Source organism: Acromyrmex echinatior, chromosome 11, assembly GCF_024713525.1.
Source record: "Acromyrmex echinatior isolate Ae372 chromosome 11, ASM2471352v2, whole genome shotgun sequence".
NCBI lineage: Eukaryota > Metazoa > Arthropoda > Insecta > Hymenoptera > Formicidae > Acromyrmex > Acromyrmex echinatior.
The window spans coordinates 12,303,750-12,318,258 of record NC_141862.1 but is presented as its reverse complement, the minus strand read 5'-3'; the positions used below and the strand labels follow the sequence as shown (position 1 = coordinate 12,318,258).

Genomic DNA, 14,509 nt, shown 5'->3' with positions numbered 1-14,509 from the left:
TTTTTTTACATTTTTATCTATTTTTTCTAATTAAATAATTAAGACAAACTTTAAATATTTGCCTTTTGCTGTAGCAGTCTTTTAAAGGTATTTGTGCATTATTATACATTTTATTAATATATTAGGTATAGAAAAAAATACGAATTAAGCAAGACATTGTTTCAGCACAGCTGAATCATTTATTGGCAACCTGTTAGAAATCCTCACAAAGGAGGAGCCTCTTTTTTCGAGTTACAGTTTAGATAAACTCTTAGTTTTCTACACTGTTTCTCTTATTTTGATCTATTATCATAATTATTTATTATTATCCTTTTTTTCAACAGACAATTAACGTATTAGTTTAAGTTAAAAACACTGTTTAACCACTTACTCTTGGTCTACAATCTTGCTTTAAGAGGCTTTAAGTCATAAGTCGAAAGAGATTAAGTGACAATTTCTGTCTTTAGACTGTTTTTGCGCAATCTTTAGGATTTAACCATTAGATTTAAACGAATAGAGCAAAACCCTATTCTTACGGCCTAAAAGTATAAGCTCTGTGGCCGATATATCGTCATTTAACTTACAGCTTACGGCTTAAGGCTTCTTAAAGCAAAGTTGTGAATTTGTCCTTAGAGTGGAAAGTAAACATTTAGTTTGTTATGATCCTTCTATTTTGTTCCGATCTATTATCGCAATTACTTCTTCATTAAAAAGATTAATGTATTACTAAACAACTTTTCCATCATTCACAATATCTATACAAGTATTGTAATTATATCTGATTTAAGAGTATCGATTTGTCTCATCGATCGCAATATAAGGAAATGTAAAATAAAAATTTATATCTTATAAAAAAGAGGGACATAATCAAGCAATTGCGCTTGGATTACTCCTAAATTCACAAAAACGCATGGAAGTACTATTGTATTAGATATATAAGATTTTTCGCATGTGAGTATAAAGAATCTGGAAAGCGGGATGTATTCCTAATTCATCAAATATCATGACATAGAGTCCGACTGAAATTTCGATTTCAGTTTCGGTCAATTTCGGACAAAAATCAGGGTTTCGGTTTTGGCCGAAATTAAGAGAAAATTTCAGTGGGTAAACCGAAACTGTACAAGTTGCAATGCGCCGGTAAGCGTTCAAAAAACAACTATTTGATTTTAATTATAAACTCATTGATTAAGCTTAAGACAAGCTTTGATATGATCCTAATAATAACTGATTTGATTTCTTTAAAAGAGGATGCAATATTATTATATTAGTTAGATATTTTAATAAAATCTTGTTTTGTAAAGAATACATGAATTTGTCACGATTTCTGAAAACCACGGTTTCTATAAAATTAATTAAAAAAAAAAGTCGATTTCGATTCCGGCTGAGAAAAAATGTGACTCCGTTAGCTTTCTCTCTCACTTTTTCTTTTAATAAGACTTATCTAAGTTTCGGTTTCGGTTTCGTTTTTGGCCGAAATTGAATGACAACCGAATATTCGTTTTCGCTTTTGGCCGGAAGTAAAAATGTGATTTCGGTCGGATTCATGATATTACATACTCTATGTATGGATTCAATCATAAAATGTTATTTGGTATTCTCACAAACAGTATTATCAAATATTTAGTAAATAATTAGCTAAAGATGATAAACACGAGAAAACGAAATAACAAGAAGACATGATTTATGCGTTCATTGCGTTACAAAAGACGAATCTTAAGAAGGCAGAATGCGCCTGTGGACACATTGGATAGTCTTTTGCGAATTTATATGAGACAAAAGTTTCTCTTAATTAAAAGTTCCTATTCTATACATCGTATGTTTCTTCATATTGGAAGCATAAGTCGGAATTTTTTATTTTTCCTTTATATATCTAATAATTTTTTTTGTTCGCGCAATCTTTTAATTAAATATTAAGCTAGACCTTAGACGAGATATGCAAGATCTTGGTTAATCTCGTCATTATACGCTAATGGGTTCCATTTTGTTTTTTGATAAAAGATGAAAATTCCATTCTTAAAAGCGTAATATGAATTTAAAATTATTCGCTATGATCTTTTCTCTTATAATTTTGACTTTCTCACAATTTCTTGCTAAATTTCTTTCATAATTTTTGTTTATTAAAAGCGTCCGCAAGGTCTGTTTAATATTTCGAAGAGATGCATATTGCGCATATTTTCCGATTCGCAAAAAATATATAACGACTCGGCTAGAAGACAATTTTATCAACCTATTACTATACCAAATAAAGAAATAATATTCATCTAGTTTTGGTTTGTTGTTGCTGTTGTTGTTGCGCTTTAAACTGCTTATAGACCTTTTTACTCGGAAGCAACAATTGGCACAGGCCGGGTCTTTTCTTACGCTTTCTGTTCGCTGTCTGATTGTTCTCCTGATCTACCTCATTCTCATCGTCGTTCGCGAGCGGCAATACCTGCTGCTGTTGCTGCTGTTGTTGCTGCTGCTGCTGTTGCTGCTGCTGCTGGTGCTGCTGCTGCTGTCCGTTATACCGAGTTTGACAGACCAGCGTTTCCTGTGGCGTTCGTAGGGCTTCCAATTCGGCCGCGCTACGATGCAGATCCGAATCGTGAGCGAAAGTACAATTGTGACCGAAACGGCAACGACCCTTCCGATAGTTCCAGCAAATCTTGCGACCATTTATCATTTTCGTGTCGTCTAACGTGGGCGTCATCTTTACATGCTTCTCCAGGATTGCGCTCTTTGCTCGCTCCGCCTCAACAAATGGATTTAGGAATACTGAAGTCCTCAGTAACGTGGATGCACTGTTGAAATCTGGCGTGGGTAATGGAAGTTTTTCTTTGGAAGCTGTTGTTTCAGTTATTCTTACGTGTCCACCATTATCCCTGTTGTTCTCCTCTTTGTTATTCTCTTCTTCTTCGTCCTCCCCATCTGATTCCACCTTCTCCACACCCTTAAAGCTAACGGTGAGGCAATATCAGATTACAAAGAACAAGCCGCATTCTGTATGTATATACCGGTTGCCGAACTCAAATGAATGCTTGACAAAATATCCTTTTTTTTTCATTGTAATATTGAGAATAATATTAAGAAGTGTATTCCTTAATCTTTAAGCCTGATCTACTATGTACTTCCTGTTTCTTGCTTTTACTACTTTTTACCTCTTGCCTTTTTATTTTTTATTCAGTTTCTTTGTTCTTTGTGGTTTGAGATAAAAGTTAATGAACTTCAGAAGAGACAAGAAGCGTCAGTGTTAATAAAACAGTTGCAAAAAAGAAGAAAAATAAGATAAAAAGCAAGAAACAGAAAACAAAGAATACAGAGCAGGTTTTAATAGGTGTTTCCAACAAGAGATATCTATTAAACATAATATATATAAACATATATGAGATAACACAGTGTGACACAGTGAATAATTACAGTTTATTTCTATCAATGTAGATTAACTTTAATTTTTCTCTCGGGTTAAACTCTTTATTCTTTATCTTTCTCTAATGACAAATTCAATTAGAAGCACTAGTGTGCATTGGTGCATGTTAAATCCATTATTATATACTAATTTAATTTAAGTATAAAAATGAAATGCAAATATTTCGAATTATGAAATACATATTTTACCTAATAGTACAATAAAATATATTGGGTATTTTAAGATTTAATCAATTTCTTATATATATATATTTATATATAAATGTTTATTTATATAAACATATCTTTACATTATTTTGTGCGATGGCTTTAATATAAATAAACAGCACTGAGTGCGTCTAATTGAATTCGCTATAACTAATTCTTATTCTAGAACTAGAAGGTAAAAAATAGGTTGACTCGAAATTAAAGTTACTCTACATTGATAGAAGTAAATATACATCCATATTGTTTATCAATATTAAACAAAAATGAAATGATCACTTTGCTACTGTAGGTCTGTTTTCTATAGCTGGTGGTATACATTTTTTGAACTGAAATAAATATATACTTAATATTTGACGAAAGTGAGAAATAAATAAAAAAACAGATAACTGCATCTCTTGATGAAAAGTATTCAATATGTCAAGTTTCGCGTTTGCAGGATCTGTCAAACTCAATTCTCATTTTATAATGTGACAGATTCTATCAGCCCCACGTTAAACAGAAATGTTTGTCAGCATTGTGTATTTCGCGGAAGATTAAACTGGAGCGGAATCGCGCCAATGAATGCAGAAAAAAAAAGAAAAGAAAGTAGGGCAGAAGCGATCGGAATTCGGAGGGTGACTTTTACGCAACGTTCCAAACTTACGCATTATCCGAAATGTCGTCATCCATTTCGCCATCCGAACCGGAGGAAGTCCCGTAATCCGCAACCAAGGAAGCCATAATAACAAATATAAATCAGTCGATTCCTACAAACTAGACAATTCTAACCGTACGATCTAATTAATCTAATCATCGCGCGAGGTCAGATGCCAGAGCCAGATGCCGACCACGAGGAGGGGAGGGGACCAACAAAATCTTCGTTAGCGAATTCTTGACAGCGCTGGTAGCGCCATCTAACGGCGCGCTTCCCAACTAAAGACGAAAGCGAGTCAGCCATTTTATTGAAAATATCAACGTGCGCCAATCTAATTGCTAATTAATTTAATAGCGGAAGTGTTTATTGTAAAATTCCTAGCTATATTATATAACTCGTGGTCCGTAATATAAGTTTTTTTTTTCATATTAAATAGTAAAAATCAATTATTTTATCAATTTCAGCTGTAGTCAAAGTCTCGCTTTAAATGTTTTGGTTGATCAATCAGAAAAAAGAATTCTGCAAATTAATCAATCAAAAAACGCTTTAAACCAATCATAGTCGTTATTTTCCTCATTCGATCATGATTAGTTAATTCTTACAGATTAAGACATAAGTTGATAAATTATAAATGATTTATTACGTTTACATGGCTCGATTCACATCGAAGTTAACATCGATGTATGAAACTGGCCAATCACATCATTTTATTCTTCAGAGGAATAGATATGATTGAACAGTTTCATAACATCGATATCAAACTTCGACAGATTCCGATTGGTCGAGATTCGAATTTGTCCAACTCGGTTTTCGCGTCCTTTCCGACAGAGAGTAGGTCAATTCGGCGTTCCGAAAACCGATGCGAGCATTCCATTGTCTCTCACTTCACTCCGTCTCCTTTGGCCGTCGATCCATCTCGCCGAAGTCGTCCTCTGATATAAGTGCGATTGTGATTAATTTCTGTATTCTCGATCTTCCCTTGTATCGTTGACACGAGTAAAACGCGACTATAAACAATGGCTGATCAGCAAGAGAACAAGGACTTCAGTGATGACGTAGCGGAGCAAAATTTTGAGAAGAACGGCGAGGCTGAGAGTGGTACCGGCGGTGGCGGCGGGGACGCCGTGGAGAATGGCCAGGACTCGCAGGAGGACAGGTAAGACTTTTTCCATATTCCTTTATCAATCTATTGAGAACTCCGGTAAGATCCAGCCGCGTGATCAGGCATAATTCGCGGCGTCCGGCGTCCCTCAGTAATCCCAGTAACGATAAACTGACTTCGATCGGCGTTTGCGTCCCGCCGAGGCGGTTTCCCGCGAATTTGGTCGGCGTCTCTTGCGGCGAGTCTTCGCTTCCGACACGGCACGGACAAGATGGCGATGGGCCAATTTGAGATGAAATGTAATCCACGCGCATCGGTCGCCCTTCGCTTGCCGATCGCTCGCTCGCGATCATCCCGCGTCGCTTCGCCGCGACGCATTCGCCGGTGCGTTTCTTTTTGCTCCCCGGCGTCCCCCGCGAAAATGATGGAGTTACGTTATTGTTGTAGCTCGACGCGTCTTTTTTTCTCTCTCTCTCTCTCTCTCTCTCACGTCGCGCCGCGCCGATCGGCCAATCCGATAGCAAAAAAGACTCCTTCGCGTCGCATGTTTCGCACGTTGTTCTTACGCTCATGTTTGATTTTTTTTTGCCGCTTTATTTCTTTCTCCCCTCCCTCCTCCTCTTCTCCTCTTCATTACCGTGATAACGTCGTTCAATGCTCCCCTTCAATGCTCGCGTCGTTTGAAACGCAGAGAGTACGCGGGCACGACAGATCTAACGTCACTTTGCAGCTCGGTACCCTATTTATCAAAGAAATTGTTTACAAGTTAGATATTTTTATATACAGAAATATTTGAAACAAAAAATGTGAATTTTTATACAATTGAACAATTTTATTGCGTCCTACCTTATGCACTCGTAGTAAATCTGTTTGAAATATATTTCTTAATCAAATAAAGATAAGGTAAATATGTAATTTATATTCATTACTATACTGTGATTACAAATTTACACATGTGTTATTTATTATGAGGTATGTGTCCATCTGTTGTTTTTTTTTCAAGCTTTCTAACTTTTTTTGTAAATTTTTTCTTTCTGTTCTCACTTAGCCAATTTAAACTTTCTTCTAGTCCTATAATTAATGGAAGGCAGTCACAATTTCATCATTCATAAAGTTTGTATGTATATGTAGATCTACTTATAATATACTCTCTAAGAAATGACATTTGTATTTGTATTTCTATTTTTTTTATAGAATATAATTTTGAAAATCCACATTTGAACAAGTTACGAGTCATCCTTTCCTTATTCACAGTACAGTTTACGGTCAAATTCAGATTAGTCAATTGCTCGAAAACGATTGACAAATCCGTCCAATGCTTGTGTGGGATCTCTCTGAATTGAACTGTGAGGCTTCGTGAATGAGCTTTGGGGTCGGAATTATTGTGAACAGTCGAGCATCGAATTCTCAAGTCCATCATGTTACGTCACGACACGAAAGTACCTGGAGTCAAATCGAGTTAAATGTTACTTGAGATCAAATACGTGTGTCGCAGCGACACACACTTGCCTGCTGGATAATACAGAGTAGAGTAATTTCCGCTGATTCGAGTGATATTTGGATTATTTGGGCATGAGCAAATACACAGAGACAGACTAGGATCAATGCAAACATCTCCAATAGGCTCCGGAACGCCATTAACGCAGTTTCTGTGACTTGGTCTGCAGGTGGCTAAAACGTCCCAGTGGGATTATGGCGGGCTGCTTGCAACTGGCTAACTGTGACCTGACCTGACAACAGATACCGGCGAGAGACTGGTACCCATGGTATTTATCATCAGCAATAGATGATATGAAAACGACATAATGTATATATATATATATCTCAATAAACATATATAAGTACAGACTTAACATCGCTGGGAAAAAAGTTAAGGAAAAGATAAAAACAGCAAAAAATGTGTACATATTGCAGCTTGTTATTTGAATGTGAAAAAAAAAATATGAAAAATGTATCTCGAGACTCAAGACAAGTCAGTCGTATATAATGTAAGCCTTCTTGACGAATTGTAAGATAAAATATCCTTATATGTACAAGTGTCTGATGTAATGCATAATAATAGTGTTTAAAAAGAACTCCAATAAAAAAAAATAAAGAATAAGAAATAAGAACTTAAAGCAAAATCGTGCAGTGACCAATGTTAATCTATTGTAATGTGGAAATTAATTTTTAGCTTTCCAATATAGAGTTGCAGTCGATCTACCACATGCCACTAATTTGGGTCAATTAATAATCGGGATTTAATTGTAACTTTAGAGAAGTTATTTGTATTTTCTTTAGGGGCAGCAGTATCTCAACTGGAGTTGTAGCTTATTTGGATCATCGTAACAGTACTTTACTTTTTTTGATGCGTTTTTTTTCTACTACACTCACACACATATACACATATAACATATTTATGCATATGTACTTTTTTTCTAAAACTTTTCCTTTAATACTTTTCACTTGTTATATAAAACTTGTTATATATGGTGTTCAAATCGAGTTGACCTGTGTGGTGCGCAAAACCGCCGACTCTCCGTAACTTCAATTTTACTACGCTATCGCGTAGCAACTGCATATGTAATTTGTACAATAACATACATTTATCTTGATAAAAGTTCATTTGTTCTAGGAATATGGTATCTTGTAACTTTTATTATCAGTATAACGAATCTTGTTTAGTCTCACACGCAAGGAACGTTTATTTTTCCAAATCTATATGTAGGACAACACCTACATTGTGTATTGCTGCAATTGGAATTCCTATTCCTTATTAGAAATAGCTATTATCGTGCTTGTTAAATACAACAAAATTTTTTGCAGTGTCTTTTCCAGATAGCATCATGGATCATCCATCAATTGCATTTTATTAAATTGTAGTACAATTTTAATTTGCACAGGAATGACATTAAATCAACATTAAATTCATTAGAAGCAATTAGTTTAATATCTATTAAAAAATCTCTGTTCTTTGGTAAAATAAATTAGTTCCATTGCTTTGCAGGTTGACCGGAAGTAATCAGGATGATTGATACAGGCACATTCAATTCCTATTTCTCTCTTTCGTTTACTTTTTAATATTATGTGCCTATATAAATTCAATTAAAATAATATTACTACAATTATCATAACACCGCGATATAGCGGTTGGAAAGTTAGGGCGGCAAATATATATTATTCTCTATTACATTTGCTTAAAATTTTTATTTCTGTTTATTGTTTACAGAAAATTATTTGTCGGTGGCTTGAGCTGGGAAACTACTGACAGTGAGTATTCTTATATCTTTAATAATTTCTAATCGTCGATAGATTGCGTTTTATTCGGAAATCCGTCACGAATATCTTTAATCTATTTCAGAGGAATTAAGGGAACATTTTAGCACTTATGGTGACATTGAGAGTATTAATGTTAAAACAGATCCTAACACAGGAAGATCGAGAGGTTTTGCCTTCATTGTTTTTGCAAAGGCTGAAGCTCTCGATAAGGTAATTAAAAAAATTTTTTTTTAATCTATAGATATTAAAATGAAAAAAGTATTACGAATATGTATATAGAAAAAAAATATATTACAAATTAAAGATAGAAGGGCTCTAAAGAAATAAATCAGTAAACATAATGCCAATCAGAGTCAAACACAAAGTGAACGCGTCTAATTAAATTCTATCAGTATAATACAATAATTATAGACGTTTTGAATATATTATAACAAAGAAATTAATTACAGAAATAGAATTCAGTACTCAAATAGTAGTCAAATAAAACCGTAAAATTAAACTGGAGTAATCCGTGGTTACACTGTTATTATGATTTTTATGTTTGTTGACATAAAAATCATATGAATTGGAAAACAATGCAACATTCTGTTATGAACAGACTAGAATTCTCTCATGAATTTAATTAGGAGAATGTTAAAATTTTAGACGAAGAAAATTTTTTTATAAAAGATTGATTTCAGAAATGATTTTTATTAATTAATGAATTAACGGTTTGAACATTAAAGTGACACAGAATCTATTGATCCGACTCTATTTAAATTTATTTACAAGGACTTGATATTTCCCTCTCTTTACTATCTTTGTCGTTTATATATATCACGATTTTTATCATGACTTTCACACGCGCTTGAGTGCGAACCAGAAAGACTTGCCTTGACGGAATCATGTAAGTCAATTTGTCAGAATTAAAGCTCTATTCTCTCCTAAAATTGTACGATAATTTTTAATATTTTATATTTTACACTCTTCAAATCAATTTGGAAATTCAATAAATAAATGCTTAACATAATTATATTTTGCAAGAAATTACACTACATCTGATCGCAGATTACTCCCGTTCAATGTTTTTGTTTGATGACTATTTAGTATTAAATTCTATTTTTGTAATTAATTTTTTTGTTATATTGAAACTGATCCGAAACGTCTATAATTATTGTATTATACTAATAAAAGTTAATTATACGCGTTCATCTTGTGTATGGCTCTGATTGGCATTGTGTTTACTGTTTTATATATGTTATTGTTTTTAATCTAATGATTTCTTGTAGATTATGTCAGCTGGCGATCATGTCATTAACAACAAAAAAGTTGACCCCAAGAAAGCGAAAGCTAGACATGGAAAAATCTTCGTCGGTGGTCTTTCAACGGAATTGTCTGATGACGACATTAAGAACTTCTTCTCACAATTTGGGAATGTAAATATTTTTTACTTGGAAACGAATACAAGGAATAAGTCGAAAGAAAAAGGAATTATTGCATGTTTCTCTTCCAGATTGTCGAGGTAGAGATGCCATTTGATAAGACAAAGAACCAAAGGAAAGGTTTCTGCTTTATTACATTTGAATCTGAGCAAGTAGTTAATGAACTTCTTAAGACACCCAAACAGACTATCAATGGAAAAGCGGTAAATTTTATTGAACTTTTATTTTATAGTAAAGAGGAGTTATTAAATTTAAAATTTAACTTTTTTATTCAGAAATCAACAAACACAATTTTTTTAATCTTGTTTAACAGGTAGATGTTAAGAAGGCAACACCCAAATTGGATGGAATGGGTGGGATGCGTGGCGGAATGATGGGCAGAGGAAGAGGAGCTCGTGGTGGTCGGGGTCGCGGATTCGGAGGACAAGGTGGATGGGGACAGGGCTACGGAGGCGGTTATGGCGGTGGCTACGGCCAAGGTGGCTACGGCGGTGGGTACGACGGTTACGGGGGATACGATTACTACGGCGGCGGTTACGGAGGTTACGGTGGTTATGATTACAGCGGATATGGTGGTGATTATCTTTTGTTCTTTTTCATATAGATATATAGTAAATTAAATTTGAATTTATAAGTAATGTCCCAGGGTGGGGTACTTTCTGTCATGAAATGGTCAGTATCCTGGCGATCGGAGGGTATCTTTGCAACATTCTTTTAAGATTAGAATTCTCACTATTCGAATTGATTTTTTTTGTATAGTCGTGATGTTAATATTTTCTTTTTTTACTTCTTGCAATGAAATCTCAATGGTACGTGCGGATACTGACTCCATTGTACCATGTGTTTCATGAAACGCAGATGGCTATGGCTATGGCGGTGGTAATTACGAAGGTGGCTACGCGGGCGGGCGCGGTGGTGTACGCGGTAAAGGTACGCATTACAGCGTTCCTTGATATATTTTACTACCCATCATTTTGTATTTTGCTCTCTTTTTCTCTCTTTTACATTTAGCTTTGCCACCGCTAGAATTGCACCCATCCTTGTAACCCATTGTGATTGCAATGAGAGCAATTTAATCTCCAAACTTACAATCTAATAAATATAATCTAAATATAAATTTCGATTAATTTTGACTGTAGAAGTATCAAAATAGAAAATTTTATTTACTTTGCTTTTGTCATTTTTGCTTACAAATTCGTGTTGCTTAATCATTGTTGTAATAACAAAAAAAAAGGATGGCGAAAGAATTACTAGAACCCTAGAGAGATGCGTATCAAAAGGAAGGATATGGAATAGTATGCAGCTTACTACCTTAGCCTGTAGCCTCTTTGTTCTTACATTTATTGTCAGTAGTAATATCTTTTTTTCGTAGTACTTGATTGTTGTTAGTAGCGTAGTGTATTCTTATCGAGATGTGCGTGCGTTATATTATAAGATCGATCTGTTCTACGTTATTAATTTGTACAATTATATTTGTATAATTGTAGCTACATACTTATGCTATAAAGGTAAAAAAAACTAATGATACAGTGTCGACATTGTTTCAGGTGGCTCCGGCTACGGTGGCAAACAAAGAGGAGGTGGTGGTCGCCAAAATCAGAGGCACCAGCCGTACTAACGAAAATCCTCATTCGCGAACGCTGTGCAATTCGCGTTGTAATCGCTGGTGAGTTGCCGCATAATCGAAATTTTGATCTTTTTTGCGTCGTTGTTTTAAGATATTTCTAGCGGCAATCTCTTTCAATGTCATTTTACTATTCGTTAATATTAATCATTATCAGTGTTTATTATATTTTTGTAGAACATTAATTTAAATTAAGTGTCCCAGTTTTTTGTTACTTCAGCCCTCTTTTTGTTGACAGATGTCGATGAATATATATTTTACATAAAACCTGATTTGTAATTTACAAATACACGGCATACATATACACAACGTAGACTACTAATTTTTTTTCACAGGTACTCTTCCTCACTACTACCGATCTCTTCATTCAATTCGTCCAATCATCATTCCATTAAGTCGCGCTCCTCCTAGCAAGAATATCGACAATTTTTCAACAATGTGGACAACTGCTGCTACGAAATCAATCACCGAAAACCACGAGACCGGCGACAGCAGTAGAGATTTCATTTTGTATTTATCTCCGATTTATATTATTCCGCGACTATATGCTTTCCTTTCTGCCGTTTGTAGTGCGAGCTTGTGTCGTTTTTTTCTCCTTTTTAATAGTATGTTCACGGTAGAAAAGCAAGCATATAAAATCACCGATAGATTTTTGAATGTAATACCGAACAAAACAGTGAAGTATCCAACAGTATACAATCTTGCAAAAAAAAGTAACGTTGCCGTATGATAGATAAAATGAAATAAGAATAGTTGTATAAAGATACAATGTAAGCACGACAACGCGTGCCTCGTCAGAAAAATGCGTCGTTATTGAGGAATTGCGCATCCAGAATTATTCCCATTTATACATATAAACCTAGTACCTTATCCCATTACATTTAGAGATCGGGAAGTTTATTTTTGATGAAACAATTAATTTGTCAAATCTGCAGTAAAATGAATCTGCAGTATTTTATTGACACGGATAGAAATATTAATTTTTTGTTATCTGAGAAATAACAAACTAGAACCGATTTTTATTGGATATTAAGCAATTAAATTAAAAAAAAAATTAACATTTGGTCTTTCAACTATTTTAGACTCTTTGATTCTTGCTTCGCGATTGTTTTTCCAATCAAAATTTCATGCGAAATAGTAGGAAATAAAATTCGTTTGTGCTGAACATAATTATGTCAAGGGATCGATTATGTAGCTTGAAATGAAATGAAAAGTATAAAAGTGAGCAAACTACTTACTAGTTATTGACCAATGAAATTATAAATATTTTTATATCTGCTCATTTTTGTTATTTTTATCTTATTTCAACATACACATTCTATCCTTTGTTCGCATTAGGTCTGTTCGCGTTGCTTGCACTTTTTTCACTCAGCATCTTCGCTTTCTCTCTTTAACACCCGATTATATATTTCATTTAAGCAAAAACTTTTGGGGATTTTAACACGAACAAATTTATTGCTTGCACTATTTGCATTCAGAATTTTTGCTTTTCTTTTTTCAACGCTCGAATATATATTTACGAATGTTTGTTTACTTTACTAGCATTTTTTACACTCTGTATTCATTTTCTTTTTAACATCTGAATATATATTTGTCTCTTTTTGAGCGCAAACATTTTAATCAAAAGGTTTCAAGCAACACGAACAAACTTTTTATTTTGTTCCAAGTGCAGTTATTCGTAGCCTTATTTTACAAGTCTAAAGTAATTGTTAATACTACAGCTCTGTGGTTGGTATTCAGTCTGTTCTTATATTTAAGACTGTCTTAAGTACAGTTTTAAAATAGGCCTTATAAGCCAATCAAAGACCAATATTTATAATCGATTCTCATATTTGAGACAGGATACGATCAACGCGATGCTACAAATACTTTGAGCGTTTTTTGATTAGTTAATCAAGCGCTTCAAAACATTTGTAGCGAAATTTCGACCATAGTCAGAAACATGTCACAAGCCTAGTCACTTAAGACGATCTTAAAAAATAAAAACGGAGTATTCAGTATACAGGTGATATTCATAGTCCATTCTTTTTTAAAGACTTGAGGTGCTAATACAGCTTTCTAATTGGTCATGACATCAGCCTATGAACCGACCTGTAATTAGATTATAACATTTCAAGATCATACTTAAGAGCATCTTAAATATAAGGACTGACTATGGTCAGTATTCATGGTTGGTGTTCATAGTCGGTTCAAGCTCATTTTAAATATAGTCTTAAGATGTTATGAACCAATCAGGAAGCCATATTAGTATCTTAAGACATTACTTAATGCATGGTCCACAATGAGCAGTAACAGTAGTTGATTAAGAAGTAGGTGTAGAAATCGACTAATTATAGTTGATTATTTTTCTTACATTCAACTATGATTAGTCGATTTCTACGCCTATTTTTTAATCCAGTATTTCTACTGTCCATTGTAGACCATACATAAAATGATCTTAAAAATAACCGACTATGAATAGCGGCTTTAAATACCAGCCAAAAGCTGATTAATTAAACTATAGGGGATCGATTCTGTATTTTGAAACGAGGTGAAAATTACAAAAGTGAACGAATTTACAAAAATACTGATAATTTAATTGATCAACACTTAGTAAATTTGTTCATTTTTGTTTGCACTTGCACACAGTTCGACTCACATCGGCTTGTTCTTAGTTATTTCTCACTGCTTCATCAATGAGATTGGCCCAGTTTCCACCAAAGGTTTAAACCAGATCAGAATATAAGAACCAACTACAGTCGAGCATTCCCCTATCGTTCGACTGTAATAGAGAAATACTCAACTGGTAATACTAATTGGTTGGTTCTTACATTCTGATCCAGATTAAACTCTCGGTGGAAACTAGGCCATTGCCTGGTTTATGTTTCGGTCTTAAGCCG

At 34.2% G+C, this 14,509-nt stretch overlaps 2 protein-coding genes and 1 long non-coding RNA gene across 5 annotated transcripts; 2 read left to right on the top strand and 1 right to left on the bottom strand.

The window, feature by feature from the left end:
* Positions 1-144: 144 nt before the first annotated feature.
* On the bottom strand, positions 145-4,487 carry LOC105144258 (uncharacterized). Its single transcript, XM_011053046.2, has 2 exons — positions 4,235-4,487; positions 145-2,915 (listed from the first exon to the last, which is right to left on the bottom strand). The coding sequence occupies exons 1-2, from the start codon at positions 4,309-4,311 to the stop codon at positions 2,237-2,239; spliced, it is 756 nt and encodes a 251-aa protein (XP_011051348.1). The 5' UTR covers positions 4,312-4,487; the 3' UTR covers positions 145-2,236.
* A 604-nt stretch (positions 4,488-5,091) lies between these two features.
* Positions 5,092-12,451, top strand: LOC105144261 (RNA-binding protein squid). Of its 2 annotated transcripts, XM_011053047.2 has the most exons (9): positions 5,092-5,381; positions 8,536-8,576; positions 8,668-8,795; positions 9,854-10,000; positions 10,078-10,209; positions 10,320-10,581; positions 10,865-10,936; positions 11,554-11,672; positions 11,966-12,451. In XM_011053047.2, exons 1-8 carry the CDS (start codon positions 5,242-5,244, stop codon positions 11,622-11,624), a joined length of 993 nt encoding a protein of 330 aa, XP_011051349.1. In that variant the 5' UTR covers positions 5,092-5,241; the 3' UTR covers positions 11,625-11,672; positions 11,966-12,451. The 2 variants fall into 2 exon arrangements, with proteins under 2 accessions (XP_011051349.1, XP_087267285.1); XM_087411159.1 differs by lacking the exon at positions 10,865-10,936.
* LOC147908164 (uncharacterized) lies at positions 5,388-7,277 on the top strand. 2 transcript variants are annotated; one of them, XR_015546636.1, is made up of 2 exons: positions 5,388-6,444; positions 6,582-7,277. It is a non-coding gene; the product is annotated as an uncharacterized LOC147908164 (long non-coding RNA). The 2 variants fall into 2 exon arrangements; XR_015546635.1 differs by having other exon boundaries at positions 6,522-7,277.
* Positions 12,452-14,509: the final 2,058 nt, after the last annotated feature.